General features: G+C 44.1%; 1 protein-coding gene across 4 annotated transcripts in view; it reads left to right on the top strand.

Moving 5' to 3' along the window:
- Positions 1–16,308, top strand: part of BAIAP2 (BAR/IMD domain containing adaptor protein 2) — a 169,290-nt gene that overhangs the window by 143,401 nt on the left and 9,581 nt on the right. Inside the window, exons 11-14 of one of the 4 annotated variants that reach the window (XM_051995413.1) lie at positions 645–713; positions 3,185–3,350; positions 8,800–8,834; positions 13,260–13,306. In XM_051995413.1, coding sequence (XP_051851373.1) covers positions 645–713; positions 3,185–3,350; positions 8,800–8,834; positions 13,260–13,287 — 298 coding nt within the window. In that variant the 3' untranslated portion in view covers positions 13,288–13,306. Of the gene's footprint in view, positions 1–644; positions 714–3,184; positions 3,351–8,799; positions 8,835–10,105; positions 12,114–13,259; positions 13,311–16,308 lie in introns of those variants that run through there. The other 3 variants (XM_051995412.1, XM_051995411.1, XM_051995410.1) reach the window with 3 other exon arrangements.

Here is a 16,308-nt window from a genome sequence, read left to right as displayed (position 1 = left end):
GCAAGGCAGTTCCTGTGGCAAAGCCCATCATCCTCAGTGATGGGATTGTGGCCAACTGACCCACAAGTGTGCAGCCAGCTTCTCCGTCCTGTTCCCCTTACCCCCCACTGCCTCCAACTCTGCTTTTCTCAGCAGGGCTTCAGCTGGCTATCTCATGGGCAGTATAACTTGGAGGGACAGATCTGAGTACTTCCCATGTGTTAAACCTACCCGCCTTAGAGCCAAGTTTGGGGGATATTTTTCAAGAGCAGAGTTTTCTCTGGGAGATAACCCAGTTACTACCCTGGTCCTTGGGCTTCTTGATAGTCTGCCCTCTTTGTGTTTAGTTCTGAGGTATACCCGCATAAAGGGTGGGTAACAATAAAGTGAAAGGAAACAAAGAGATGGGTTGGAAACAGGCAAAAATCCCCATTTTGTAAGTTGAGGGTGATGTGGGCACTGAAAATTGCTGTGACTGATGGTGGCAGAGCTAAAATGCTTGAATTTCCAAGTTCTCTACCTACTTGAAAATCCTTGTATATTTTGACTGGAAGGAAAGTAAGTGGAAAGGATGTCCCTGGGAATAGTTTCCCCAGCTAGTGTGTGTATATCTCAGATGAGGACACCAGGACCCCTTTTCTTACTTTTGTGTGGTTTTCTTCTAGGAGGGGCTGGTTTCCTTTCTCCTATACCCGGGTCTTGGACAGTGAAGTCAGTGACAGATTGCACATGAGGTAAGCCATGACCTTGGAGCCTGGAATGAGTGTGAAGGAAATAACAACATTCATGATGTGGTCAAGATGAATGGATTGTTCTTCAACTCAAATGTTTCAGCCCCATCCTGGGCATGAAATCAGACTTCAGCCCTTTCTTCTACCTCCACCACCAAATAGGATCTAGAATATAGTGTTCAAATTGAGAAGGCAGTGAGGTGACACAATGGATAGAGTTCTGGACCTCAATTTTGGAAGTCCCGAGTTCAAATCCAGCTTCAGACAGTTACTAGTGAATCTTGTGAATATCACTTTTAAAAAATAATCTCTGTCTGCCTCAGTTTCCTTATCTGTAAAAATGAGGATAATAGTAATAGCATCCATTTCCCAGATTTGTTGTGAGATAATTACTGCATGAAGCACTTAACATTGTGCTGGGTATATAATAAGACTAAATAAGTGTTAAGTATTAATATTATTGTTGTTATGATTATCATCTTAGATTTAGAGTTAAAAGGGAACTTAGGCATCATCAAATCCAACTGCCTCATTATGAGGATGCTGAGATCCAGATAGGTGTTTTGAACCCTCTGGCAGCAAGCCTATATCTTAATTGCCTCCTCAGTAAAAGAAGAAGCCATTGCTGGTGAATGTGATTAACACATTAGACTCCAAAGCTGTGTCATGTGTGATCAGCAAAACCAATCAAATGCTTTTTGGGGGTTAGTTTTGCTCTTTATTTTTTCTGGCTTCCACTTCTGGTGTCCACTCTCTCTCCCCTCTTTGAGACTCCTCTGCCCCTGCCCCCCCTCTCAGCAGTAAGGGTACTGAGCGACCTTGAAAACTCGTCTCTTATATTCCAAGACCGTGGATTGGTAGCCCCATCTCCACATCCTCAGAGGAAAGGCAGGCTGGCAGGACACAGGGTGATGGGCTTCTGGGGGACCCTTCTAGGAAGGGACAGATGGGTAGTATGTGGATTGGAGAAGAATATATGGTGGGGGCAAAGAGAAATAGAAAGGGCCAGTAGGAAAAAGGAAAGTAAGAGATTCTTGGAAATGGGTAATGTCTACCCTTAAGGGGAGTCTTCTCTTCCTGATTGTTCTGAGTTTTGATGCCTGCTCTGACATCAGGAATGTCCCTTTCTTATGGGACAGCAGCTCTGTTGCTGGCTCTGTCTGTTGTGGGAATGGTGGGAGGTCCCCACCCAGCAACAGATATGCAGGCAGCCTGTGGACCTGGCAAATGAGCAATGTGGTCTATCTTGATGGGTCTTAAGGGGGAAAGGTGGAAAGGAGTAAGCATTTATTTAGCACCTACTACTGCCAAGCACTGTGTGAAGTGCTTCACAAATATTATTTCATTTGATTCTCCCAACAACTCTTCCCATTTTAGATTTATCCCCATTTTATAGTTAAGGAAGGTGAGATGGGTGGGGTTGCAGTGACTTGCTCAGACTCATGCAACTACTAAGTATCTGGATTTGAATTCAGATCTTCCTTACTCTTATACCAATGCTCCGAGGTCCACGTGGCCATCTACTGCCAAAGATTACTCTTGGTGCTGAGAAGTTAGCAGGAGGTGACGGGATTCCATATGGCAATTTTAGGTTACTGCTGAAGGGGAGCACTCTGACAGCTTTTAAGAAAAAGGATATACAGCATATGTTTTCCTTCAAAAAAAATTAGAAAAACATTTTTGGATGTTTCTTTTGAGTCCTCCCTTTGAGATCAGCTTCTAGTCTTGCCTCAGAGGCAGCCTGGTCACATATTCCAAAGTATCTCATTGCTTAGATTTTGTTTATACAGATTAGAATGTCCCAGATGGAAATTTGACAAAATGTTTTAAAATTTAGGCAGCTGAACCAGCAGCTTAACTTGGGCTTCAACCTAGGATCAACTTTTTTTGCTGTGTTTTGTTTTTATATAACCTTCATTTCCAAAAACACCCCTCTTCTTCCTTTTCCCCAGGTGAGTCATCTCTTGTGACTTTTTAAAGAACTTTAAAAAATGTGAGCGAGGATAAAGCCTTTCAGCAAAACCAAAGAACATATTAATCATGTCTGACAGTGCATGCACTATTCTATATCCCTAGTCCCCTGTCTCAACAGAGAGGGATGGGAGATGCATTTTTTTCTTTCATGTCTTTGAAGTGGGGGCTAACTTCTTACAAAATAACAGGATGGGGAGGGCAGGTAGGTGGCTCTCTGGATATAGACCACTGGCTCTGGAGTTCAAATGTGACCTCAGACACTTATTAGCTATACATATTACTTGACTTTGATTGCCTTCAAAACCCTCAAAATAACAGAACGGCATGGTTAGTTTGGACAGGAAATGAGTGTGAAAATAGGTTTCTTGCTGGTACTGAGGTGAGATGATTGTGAAGGGAATGGGGATGGAGCAGATGGCCTAAACCTCAATGCAAATTGTTACTGGGAGAGCAGTGTGACCTTCACTTGCCCCAGCTTCATCTTTCCCTGTTTCCTCCAGCCTGCAACAAGGAAAGAGCAGCAGTACAGGCAACCTCTTAGACAAAGAGGATCTGGCCATTCCACCCCCAGATTATGGTGTGTCCTCCTCAAGGGCCTTCCCCACCCAGACGGCCAACACCTTCAAGCAGAGACCCTACAGCGTGGCTGTACCTGCCTTCTCCCAGGTAAGGCCATCCCTCCTGGACAAAGCACATGGCTTCCACTGGCCCAGCAGAGAGCTGTGGCAGCCTGGCAGTGCTGAAGCATGTCCTGACTGACTTGTCTGGGTTGAAGGCTCAATACTGGGAAGCAGAGCCATGAAGGTCCTTTGGCGGGTGGGGTCTGGCCAGTAGCTAATTGGCTTCAGAAATTCCTCTTCATTTTCTTGGGATGGGGGCAGGGGGTGCAGCCTCTGATATGTGAGCAAGGCTGGTTTTCATCGTTTTCTTGTTTGCCACCCCTCCTGAGGTATGGAATATGATGCACAGAGAAAAAGTTTTAAAGAGAGCAGCAAAAATCTTTGTTCTCTGGACTCAACGATAAGTATCTTATGATGCCTCAAACTTTTCCCTTCCATTTGCTAAACTCCTTCTGTCTCCCCCTGAAATATTATTAGCTGAGAGCAGAATCACCTTAATTTAGCTTTATACTATGTGCTTTCCACAAGGTTTTGGCTAAATAAACTCTGACAAAATATTCTTCTGTGCCCCCTCCAACACTGTCTTATGTCCCCACACACAGAACAGATTTGTCCTCGGTATGTGTGTTAATGGGGGTGATGGAGGTCTTCCTGGTGGATCTATTTCAAGTCATTATAGGATTTCCATACAACTTATAGCTGGGCATTTAAAGAGTGCCACTGGTCTCTGCCAACCACTCCCTCCTCACTACCAGCCTTTTACTAAGGCAATAGCCATGAGTCCTGGCAAATGCCATATTTCCATTGTGACTGTCATGCTCCAACTAGTGGAGACTTTGGGTTTGGTGTTTCCTTGTTGTGGGTAAAGGTGAGATTTAAACTGAGTGTGGGAAAAAAGAGCCCTTTCCCAAGGCTTAGGTGACCCAGAGGAATCATTTGGAACCCAGACAGACAGCCAAGTAAACATCCAGTTGACAATGGGGAACCTTCAGAGCTGCCCTCATCCTTATTAGAAACAATCTTTGTGGTGGGTGGGGACCTCTGATCTTCTGACTCAGCTCCTTCAAACAGAGTTTAGGATTTGTTTTTGTTTATTTGCTTTACAAATCTGGAGGGGGCCAGATATTGCCAGTTTGGACACAGAGGGTAACTCCCTTAACTTGTCACCGTCAACCTATGGGGATAGAAAGGATCATAATCCATTTCTTCACTCCGTCCTCTTCTCTTCTCCCCTGCCCCCCCAGGGAATAATATATGTCAACTTTCCCAAGAAGCAGGATCTCAATTTTGCAAATGGATAATTAGCCCATTAACAAGTATATTGAATGTCTACTAAGACTCCAGCACTATTCTAGGCACAGAGGTGTATTGTGGTAGGGTGGGTACCAAAATATAAAAGTACTGATCTTTAGGAGTTTACTCTCTAGCTGAGGAGAGCTAGAAACTTATGAAATAGAGAATATGTTTTAAAAATACAATTCTGTTGTCTTTTTACATTGCCTTCCATATCCCAAATGTATTTCTTCTCTGCTCCCCAACCCACCCAAGAACCATCCCATGCACTGTACAGGAACCAGGGAAAAGGAAAACAACTCATTCATACTAACCAACATATGGGAGGGGGTGCATCTTTGCATATTTTGAATCTGACATAGCATTCAGGATTCCAAACCCATAGTCCCCTGCCTCCACAGAGAAGCAGTGGGAGTTATCTTCTCCTCTCTTCTTTGGCACCAAGCTTGATCATTATAATTTTGTAGTATTCTGCCTGACCTGTTTTGTCACGGTTGTTTCCATTTACGTTGCCATAATCATTGTTTTTGTAATTTTCTGCTTCTCCTTACTTTAACTTTGCATGGGTGTATATGACTTCCCATTCCCACATTCATTCCTTCCAACTCAATCATATTCCATTACGTTCATGTATATACTACAATTTGTTTGGCCATTTCTTGTTCAGTGGATGTTTGTAGCGTTTCTGGTTTAGGGTTATTGTAAAGAAAATCAGAGACCAGTGAAGTCCTACGTTATGTTGCATTGTTTACTCTGTAAACAGTAGTGGCAGGCATTTACCCAGGCTCCTATTATGTGCCAGGCACTATGCTTTACAAATATTATCTCCCCAATAATCCTTTTTTGGAGAAAGGAGAGTTCATTGGTTGCAGTGGAATTTGAGAGGAGGGAATGGAAAGGGGCTTGTGTTTAAATCCCTGCTATATGAACTTCCTGGATGACTTTGGACAAGTCTCCTTATTTGCAAAGTTTCTGATCTCAAAATCTCAGATTCCATTATGCTCTTCTTAGCCCTCTCATGTGGTGGGACTTACACCTGTGCTTGAGAGATACTTAGAGATGGCAGGCAAGGGTGGAGGGCATTCTGTATTGAGACAATAGTATAATCTGAGAAACAGATCTTAAAAACAATAGGCCTTGGAAGTAACTTGGTTTTTCTTTTTCTTTTTTTTATTTTCTTTTTTTTATTTTATTTAATAATAACTTTATATTGACAGAATCCATGCCAGGGTAATTTTTTTACAACATTATCCCTTGCATTCATTTCTGTTCTGATTTTTCCCCTCCCTCCCTCCACCCCCTCCCCTAGATGGCAAGCAGTTCTATATATGTTAGATATGAGTAACTTGGTTTTTCAATATATTTTCTTCCTTCTTGTATTTTATTATAGGATCAAGACAAATTCTTCAGGTCAACAACAACAGTAGAGGAATTGGCTTTAGAATTAGAAATGTTACAAGAAGAAGGGCTCATGGATTTTGTATTTTTCCCTCCTTCCTTCTAGTTCCTGTCTATTCCCACAAGTCAGATTACCTACACTGCAGTTTATCTTTGGGCTTAGGGATCCTCGGCAGTTCAGAGACATCAGTCCTATTTCCTGCAGCAAGGGAATTGTCCATGGAGACCTCTTGCCCATAGATTGTTATTATCACAGAGGGTGACTGTATTTTGGTCAGGCCATTATAATGAAAGGGGAGTCTAGGTGCAGCTAATACGCAGATTTTTGTTTGACTTTTGGATTGCAGTCAGGGACACTTATTCACCTCTGTTCTCCCCCTTTTCCTCACCTTTGAGCTCGATGCTTGTCTCCTTTTAGCACTGACCTATACGAGGGAACAGTTGTGTGTGCAGGTGTCACATTTGCTTGCCGGTTCCCACGTCTGCATCCTCCAGCTCTTCCTGACATACCCTTTCTCTTCTCTATCATATTGTTCTCTCTCTGCTGCTGCTGCTCCAGAAGAGATTAAGTCGGGGGTGGCGTGTACCCTGCCATAGCCTGCGGGGGTGTTGATGAATCGGGAAGAATTGCTGTCTCAGGCCCTTCTGTACCTCTCCCTCCAGGGGGTGAGATACCAGACTATCGACTGCTAATGCCTTCAGTTTGTGGTTCTCAGGCCAAAGGCAGGGATGGAGAAAATGCTGCAAATTGGCATTTTTAATGTTCTGAAGCCAACTATTTTGTCATACTGTGTACTCTTGGGGCACTTCCTTAAGCCTCTGTCCTGTGGACACACATTGGTCTTCATAACTGGTCTTGCTATTTGGAAGAAGTTTTTTTTCAGGGGACATACACAACATCTGATTAGTTTATTCCTGTTTTGCATTTCTGCCTGTGAATTGAGTTTCTGTAGTTCCTAGTGGCATCAGAAATGAAGGATCCACAGGCCAGTGTTGTGTCTTCCCCATCTGGCAGGTATAGGCCCTGTAGTTGTTCCTGTGGCCAAGACCCTATATGAAAAGTGCCAGCAAAATCTGAAGTAGATCCAGATGAGTTCCAGAAGTGCTTCCTATCAGTAACCACCCAGTCTTAGCATTGAAATCAGTATATTTCTTTAACCTCTAGCTAACTATAGCCAAGTCAGGATTCTAGAGAGAACGAAATCAATCCAAACTCAGCCTCTTAGAGACCAGTCATGGGGAAGGGCATCAGGGTATACAGCAGGTATTAAAGATTAAAGGATGAATTCTCCCTGTGCAACAAGAGAACTGCTCGGTTCTGCACACATATATTGTATCTAGGATATACTGCAACATATTTAACATGTAAAGGACTGCTTGCCATCTAGGGGAGGGGGTGGAGGGAGGGAGGGGAAAAATCGGAACAGAAGTGAGTGCAAGGGATAATGTTGTAAAAAAAAATTACCCTGGCATGGATTCTGTCAATATAAAGTTTTTATAAAATAAAATAAAAATATAAAAAAAAATTTAAAAAAAAAAAGATTAAAGTATGGGATGAGTTACCTTGGCCAAGAATTGGATGTAAAATAAGATACAAAAAAAGGAAGAAGAAATGAATGTAAAATTAGAGGTTGAATACTGGTGTTGAAATGAGTGAATATTGTCCCCTGAGCTCATCCTGTCTGCTGGGGTATCCTCTGAAAGCCGAGTGTGGCATTCACACCCCCACCCGATGGTCTGGTGTGAAGCCCAGTGCACTTCTCCTGAGATTGGCTGCAGGCTGAATTCACTCTCTCTAGACTCTTCAAAGTCTGTCGGTAACCTTTTTAGAATTCACAACATGTAGAGAAAGGAAATAAGCTTGGTGGCCCCTATCTGAACCCCCATCTAGGCCCCCTCAAGAATACCAGTTCTGAAATCAGTCTTTGAATTTTGTCTGTTATAAAAGTCTATTAGGGCGTATTCCTTCTGAAGCTTAGAGGAGTAGGAAGATTTCTCAATCTCATTCTTTATAATTTATGGCTTATGATGTGAGGCTATAGCTTTTCCCAGGAGAGTTTGCATTATGACAAGGATAGTACCGAGAGTCCTTTCTGATGGGTGAAATGAAGGATCGCTATTCTTTTGTGCATCCTTGGCTATGTGTCTTACATGCATCTCACCATATGAAAGCATTCAGCTTGAGCAGACAATTATACGTTCCAGTTAAATTTACTGTTAAAGACTGAAGCTTCAACTCTGTGATGGACAGCCCCTTGGCATAGATCAGAGCCACTGCTGTGAAATTATACAGCTGCTGAGTGTCCAACAGAGAAATTATGAGCTCTTGCCCCAGTCTTCAGGAGCAATCAAGGGGGTGGGAGGATACCTTTGGGATGGTGATGGCCTAAAGGAAGATATTGAATCATTTTTCCCAATGTTTGAAAAAAATTTAGTTTAGCCCACCTCAGCTTAGGAGGATGCCCTGATCCTCTTCCTCCAATTGGATAATATGTCATTTAGCACCCCATCGTAGCTACCCAGGTCTCAGCACAACAGATGTTTTCTCACTCATTCTATCTTGTCTTCTCATGGGGTATATTATCTCTCTATCTCCACCTAAGTAAAATCCACTTGCTTTGATAACTAGAAAAGGAGAGGAGCAGAGAACCAATCCTATATTCCTTTCCATAAGAGACCAGACCCAGCTTGCTTTTCCTGTCTCCAATGAGTTGAATAGGGCACATTCTCAGGGTTAGCTGTGCTAGGGTGCAGCTCTCACAAACCTCACAACTGACATGTTGATTATTCTTTGGCTTCCCCAGGGCCTAGATGACTATGGTTCCCGATCCGTGAGCAGGTAAGAGTACTTTTTGTTTCTTTGTTTTCTATCTTACCTTGGGCTTAAAGTGCCACTTCTAGGCTCAGGAAGCTGTGGAGTTCATTAGAGAACTGGGGTGGGTTATTCTCAAAGGCAGAATAAAGATTATCTCCACAAGTCTGAATGGCAACCTGGAAAGAGTGGGAGGGAGATCTGGTGGTCAGGATTGATGGGCTGATGTTAGGGATCAGGGATTAGGGATACATTTATGAAAAAGTCATGTTCAGGCTGTTACTCAGTCACTGATCTCTGGGAATCCTTTCCACTGTCAGTGCCCTCATTGGCTAATTTACAGAACCTTTTTTTAGATATGTTTTTCAAGACTGGACAGCTTGCTTTCCAGTTGGCTGGACAGATCCCTAGGGTATCTGGATGATAAATAGCAGCTCCCTCAGCCCTATTACTCCTTCCTTTACCCAAATTAGAGTATATTGCCCCATTTGGATTATCCTGTTGATGATGAAATAGAGTGGAGGACTCCCATCTCCATTATTATCTCCTTTTAATTATGGCAATCAAACGGGGTCATAAGTTGACCCTTCATGGACCCTTTGTTATCACTGCAGCAGACTACTAGAGATTTTTCCTGGGTCAACATTTTTGTAGATTGAGCTGGGCATCCAGCAGAGAATGTCAGGGCCCACATCCATATCATTAATTATCAGACACTTTAACCCCTGTCTTCTAATCCCTTGTCCTGACCCTCCAGAAGTAAGCAGTCTTCAATTTCTTGCTATATAGATTCTTAGAATTAGAAAATCCTGACCCCTATCTGAAGTATGAAAAATATCTACACATGAAGAAGGCCTGATTATATAGCACTGGGATTTTCTGTGACTTCTGGGAAAGCTTGGCTCACCTGGCAGACAGAGAACCCTCCACCCTTTTGAAAGCTGCAGGGCATTTTCCTACTCTAAACTTGTATTCTATGGCCCAAAATAAGTGATCAACATAAAAAGGCAGAGAATAGAACCCACCTGACATGAAATAGCTAGTAGCCCCAGCTATAGTTTGTGCTACCTTCTTCCACATCCTTCCACCCTGGGGTGAGGGTTCTTAGAGAAATAATAGTCCACTGAGGTCTGCCAGGAAGGGATGCCCCCAGAGCTTCAGAAAAGAGATATTGCATGGGAAGGGTGGGGTAGACCTGTGTGCCTGGGGGGCAGGGATGGGGAGGAGCAGGGTCTATTATCCTTTAGATACACCATGCAGTGTTCGGTCTGGCAGTTCTGTACTTTTCTGTTTCACAGTGGCAGTGGGACTCTGGTCTCAACAGTGTGAGGACCCCTTGACTAGAAATGGCACCTGCTGCTTTGAAGAGATTTTCTGCTTCTCTTTCCCTTCCCCTCCCCTGCCTTGATTTCTCAGATTTATTTGGTCTTTCCCTTTTTCTTTTCTCCCTTCTTCAACTCATTGGTTTGTTCTTGGGTAGAATTTTTTTCCCCCTTGCCTTTTGGTTGGTGACATTTTAAACTCTGTGATCATCAAGGATCCATGGTGCTGCTTCATCCTTGTTTCTTTATTCTTCATCCCTGCCCTGCCTCCAACTCTGGTCCAAAGCCTTTCAGAGTACAAACTGCCCAATGGGGACTGCTCCCTTGGGGAGTGGCAAGCTTGGATGCAGTGTCTACAACCTTTCTGCTGCCTCCTTCTCCCCGCATACTTTTGGATGTTGATAATGCACTATCCCTTTTCTAAAGCTCTTTCCTGAGCCATGTTTAGAGTTTGAAAGCCAAAAACAAAAACAAAAACAAACAAAAACAACAAAAAAAAAAGCTCAGCAGATAAAGGACTCCCTCTATGGCACCCCCAAATAAAAACACTCATACACACCACAAAACAAAACACATCCAAACCCAATATGCATGGATTATGGTGTACGTACTGTTATTATTAATTTTTTTTTCAATGTGACTTTCACTGGGTTCACAGCTCAGTTTCTTTATTAGGAAAGGGAAGGCAGACTAAAGGCTCTAGAGAGACTAAGGTCTTTCTCTTTGAGGGCAGGCTTGAAATGCAAACCCCTCACCTCACCCCCCAACCCACCCCCTTATTCCTTTGCCCATGGGTGGCATATAGAAAAAGTGAATTGTCAGTCTTTGACCCACCAGGAAAGCTGGCTGGCTCTCTGTGAAGAAGAGTTGGGACTTCATGCCCATCTGCTTAGAACCCAGCCCAAGGAGCCAATCAAAAGCGTCTTTCTCAATGAAATTGTTTTATAAGTGTACATAGAATATATATGTATATATATATATCTTTTTTGTAGCAGGGTATTGTTACCTCACTTTAGTGCACCTGGGTAGGGACTGGGGAAGGAATACGCACCTGACTAAAGAGAATTCCAAAGACCTTGATCGATTGATCGATCTGTCTATCTTACCTATAGTGATAGATAGATAAAGATTATAGGTATAGATATAGATATATATATTTTTTCCTCCTTCCTTTTGGAATTATTCCTTAAACCAGCTTTGCAGATTAGTCCCTACCGTGTGCCAGCCCTCCTTCCTTATAGGGGTGCGGTAACACAAATGACATTGAAGAATTGGACCTCATTTTCCTGGGCAAGTGGCTGTTTGCAAGGCTGCTTTAAAGACCCGGGCCCCAGGCTGTCCCTTTATAGGGAGGGGTGGGGTAAGCAGGCAGTCTCCTGTTGCATTCTTTCCTAAATGCTGTCCGTCTTTTTGTATGTCTTGGTCACTTTAGAGACAAACACATGGGACTCAATGGCTACTGGTATTGTTTCTTCACCCACTGAATTCTGTCTGGGAAGTGAGTGAAGGGCCAACAGCCCCACTTTACCCTTTCCGTGTTGGTGAAAGCCTTCATTGTGAAGCCGTAGACACTTCCTTTTCCGGTGTGATTTTAAAACCTCCTACCTACCTGTTGACTAGGATGTTGTTGGCAATACATATGATATGTAGAGAAAGAAAGCAAGAGAGGAATTCTTGTTTTGTGTTAAAAGGGGCGGGGGGAGGGGGAAGACAGAACACGGACCTATGTACTAAGAACCCTCTGTGTTGGGTTGATGATATGGTAAAAGATCTTAAATCCAGGGGATTTTATGCTCAGTGGATTGAATGTATACACAAAATAGCAAAACTTGTATGAAGATTGTAAAGTACTGAAAAATCTTTTTTTTTCCTTTTTCCTTTTTCCTTTTTCCTTTTTTTTTTTTTTTTTTTTTTTAAATCTGAAGAGAAACGTGCCCTGTACTGGAGTAAATTGTTTGAATAAAAGTTTTATTTATTGCATTGAGTTGGGTTTCAGTGACTTTTTTGAGTTTTCCTGTTTTATCAGTGACCAGACTTGGGTATTGGGCCTATGAAAAAGAGATAGCTGCCTCTCTTGAAATACTTCCACAGAACACTTCCGATGCCTCATCATGGCACAGAGGTGTGACCCTGGCTTCTCAGAGTCTAGCTCATAAATGCACAATCTCTGAGAGCATCTAAGCAAGCCGCAAAGGCCTCAAATATAGGCTCAGTGATAGAACTAAGCTCGGACCACTATTCTAGTCAAAGACAGAGTGGCGGCACATCACCACAAGTGGGCCACAGCATGATGATCCGGTCACACAAACTCTTGAACAAAACCTACTCTTTCATAGAGGCCATGTATGTAGGTGTGTACGACAGCATGATGTAGAGAGAGAAAGCCAGTTTTCTCTTTTCCCTCAGTTGATCGATGTTTCTAGTCCACTGGCCTTACTTCTCTTCTCGGGATAACTCCTCAGAGATAACATTGTGAGAGGAAATGGTTAATGACCTGATGGCCTAAAAGAATAAACTTGATTTTGGGTTTTTTTTTTTTTTTTAAAAGGTATTCTTTTTCCTTCCCTAAGCAAACAAAAAAGGGGCTAGCTGGTATGAATGTGAGCCTGGGATAAGCTTGGGGTCAGGGTGTAGAAAACCAAGCCCAGAGTTCCCATTGCTTTGATTCTTCAGTTTGATTGGAATTTGAGAACTTGCCTTCTTAGATCTAGTGGCTCTAGTAAAGGGCATTTGATGTTTTGCTTGCTAATCCGCGCTCTCTTCCCATTTGTGGGACATGTGCTCCATGAGCTTACAGAAAGTAAACACTTGGAACCTGAGCAGTTGATCAAAAGGAAGTGAATTGATTTGATATTTCTTTCCCCACCTCACCACCCCTAAGTCAGCTCAAACAGCCTTAGTCTCCTTTCCTCTGTCTATACCACTTTTCTCCCTCCAAAGGGTCAAATGTGTGTTCTTTATTTTTTTTTTCTCTCAGCAGAAGCAGCGTGCAAATAAAATCCTGGGTGCCAAAGTGCCAACGGCTCCATTGAGCTCCTTGTTTGTCCTCAGATTAACAAAATACCCTTTTGCTTACCCACAGTGTATAGGCTCTACCTCTCATACCAACTGCATTTTGTTTTTATTGCAGCGCTGATGTTGAAGTGGCCAGGTTTTGAACTGCCCCCCCTGACTAGAGTTAGTAAGTTGCTCCAAGTCTTCATGTGCCAAACGATCCTCACTCACTCCCTGGTGGCTCTGGACAGACTCCTCAGATGTTGGCCAGCTCGAGCAGCAACCAGGCGGGTGTGGGTGGGCTGGGAGTGCTGGGGATGGCGGCAGTGGCCCTGCTGACCCCACCTAAGCTCAGACGCTGGTCTGGTCTCATCTCTGAAGCTCAGTGGCCAAGGCCTATGAGAGTCTGTTGAGAGCCGTGGTTTCTTCACTTGGCTCTAGTCCTTTGCTTTCACTTAAATCCATTGGAAAAAGGTTGATTCCCACCTTGGGCCCTGAAAATGGATTTTCTCCTCCCTTTCCTTCCCTTTGCCCTCCTCTCGTCTCCATTCAGTCTAGAAGCTTCTGGTTTCTCTGTTGCCAGCCAGCCACACGTGTAGCTGCACGTCCCATACCCATAATGACCTTGGTTGGCCCAGCATCCTCTTCTCTCTGCATCACTCCTGGGGTGTGGGGTCTGACTAGCTCTTTGGGATTTTCTCTCCGGCTGCTGCTGAGCCCTTCCCAGTGCTATGCTTCTGCCACCAATCAGGAATGAGTCATTTACCAGTGATCAGGCTTTCTTCAGAAATGCTTTCATTAGTTCTCATCAAAAGCAGTTTAACCTGCTTGAGGATTTCCTTTGGTGTGTCTCACTCCTTGTGTCCATGAGGCGCAGAGCGTTTAGCTTTTTCTCAAGTGACTTTTTCATCTGCACAGTCTGGCCTGAGCACTGGCCCCTCTGAAGTAGGTGAGTATTGCTTTGAGGAAGCAGACCTGGGGGTGGAGCGCTGCTCCCTCAGCCAGCGGGCAGGGAGGGGTATGGTATCCTGAATCCCGAGCTGGCGGTCTTCCCGCTCCAGGATTGCCCTGAGCCTCGAGTGAGGCAGCATTCTGTTTCCAAAGGTTGCCATCTGGCTGGACCTGCCACCCAGGGAGCCAGGAGATGAATGTCTATCTTCCCTCTCCTCCCCTCCCCCCAGCAATACACACATTCCCTCTCCAAGTTTAATCCACTGAATGAACCTGGAGTAAAATAGTCATTTGGTCGTCTTGTCTGGGAGCCTGCCTTTGTGTGGGATGTGAAGCAGGGTACCTAGTTGGAGGTGTGTATGAATTGTTGTTGGTTTTGTGTCTGTCGGAGCTCAGGGTCGTGTTGTGAGAGTCACCTACCGTCTGGTCACTTTGGCTCGGCTGAGAGAATGCTGTGCCAGGGGTCCTGGGAGGCCAACTCCTCTGCCCTCTGCTCCCCCCTCAACTCAGCTGGTGTGATTCTGTTCTTGCTTGTCTGTGGTCGTCCACCCCACTCCCCACCCCGCCAGCTTCCTGCCCTTCTGGCTGGGGTCCAGTGCGTTTTGTTTAATCTCTCTGCCTTTGTATTCAGCATATTTCCCTGTCCCAAATTTATACAATGACAAGAATTAAATTTCCCAGGTCAGTTGTCTGGCTTAGAGAGCTGCTGCTTCCATACCAACCCCTCATTTCAAGGATCGATCCCTGCCAGGCTAAGGAATAGATGGCCTCCTCCCAAATAAAGGGGCAGTGAGAGAATGAGCTCATTGTTATAAATAATAACCAATAATAATGGCTTCTATGGATATAGTACTTTATGGTTATAGATTAGATTTCCTTTGAATCTTCCCAAATAGTCTTGTAAGAGAGAAAGGGTGGGTATATTCCCCGTTTTGCAGATGAAAATACTGAAACCCAGAAAAATCTGAATAACAAAAAGCTTGATCAAATAAGTCTCCTGATGTGCAAATCCATCCTGAGTCTAGGACCTGACAGACAAAAGGCCGCCTCCAACCCTGGACCTCCTTGAAACAAATACAAGTGATTTCTTCCCCTTCAAATTCTCCCACCATAAGCCTAGCATCTAGGTTTGAACAGGAACATCTCTCCTCCCAAGATCTAACTTCTTAGCCCCAAGCTTGACCACAGCCTTTCACCCATATGACAAAATTTTGGTTAGCAGATAATCAATCTCTATCTCTCTGTCTCTCTGTTTCTCTGTCTCTGTCTGTCTGTCTCCCTCTCTCTGTCTTCCCATTCTGTTTTTGTTTCTTTGTCTCTCAATCTCTCCCCTAGTCCCATTCAAAGTGGACTGCCCCAGGTATTTTTCTCTTTTTCCCCCTTCACAGCTATATATTAGGGAATTCCACCAAAGTTCTGTCCACCTAGGTGATCCCGGGCTGGGCTAGGCTGGGCTGGCCTGGACTAGAACTAGGTTGGATGGACTAGACTAGGCTAGGTTGGCTGGGCTGGGCTGGGCTGAGCTAAGCTGAGCTAAGCCAGGCCTCCATCATTATTTCCAAGGCCTGGTCACTAGCCCGCAGTACTACAACAGGGATTCTGAAGGAAGAGAGCAAAACCAGCTATATAGGCTATGGGATGGATGACTCCCAGTTGTGGCCAGAATTCTCTCTACCTTTGACCCTACTTGAAAAAAACACTATAACTGCTTTTAAGTGTGGGACTGTCCCTGACACATTCCCTGGGAGTTTTATGCTGGAAGAGTTGTGGGAAGGAAGTCCAGAAGTCCTGGACCCCTTCTCCCTAGAGCGCTTCTGACCAAGAAGCCAGCTTTCCTGTGAAGGACAGTGGAGTTCAGTGCCATCCCCTCTAGATTCTGTGTGCCAGTATAGAAGGCTCATCAGCATCAAGGACAGTCCCCAAAATGCTGATAGGTCTGCCACCAGTGCTGTTTTCCCTTCCTGAGGAGTTGATGCAAGCAGATGTTTCAGGGAATTTGTCCTCCTTGTTTGCACCCTGACCGACCCCCATCCTTGTTCCTTAGGTGAAGCTCACTCCAAGAGGTAGGGCAACTCCAATTCAAGGTCTAACAAATCAAGAATTCTCTCCAAAAAGGTTACTTCACAAAAGAGAACTGATTAATCCAAACTCCAATTTTGCTGATTTCTTGCAATTACGGTTAACCTCCCCCTAAAGATAATATTGAATTGGGTACAATATTGGCAAGTCACCAC

The sequence above is a fragment of the Antechinus flavipes genome, chromosome 4 (assembly GCF_016432865.1).
Source record: "Antechinus flavipes isolate AdamAnt ecotype Samford, QLD, Australia chromosome 4, AdamAnt_v2, whole genome shotgun sequence".
Classification (NCBI taxonomy): domain Eukaryota; kingdom Metazoa; phylum Chordata; class Mammalia; order Dasyuromorphia; family Dasyuridae; genus Antechinus; species Antechinus flavipes.
This window is presented reverse-complemented; position numbering and strand designations above follow the sequence as displayed.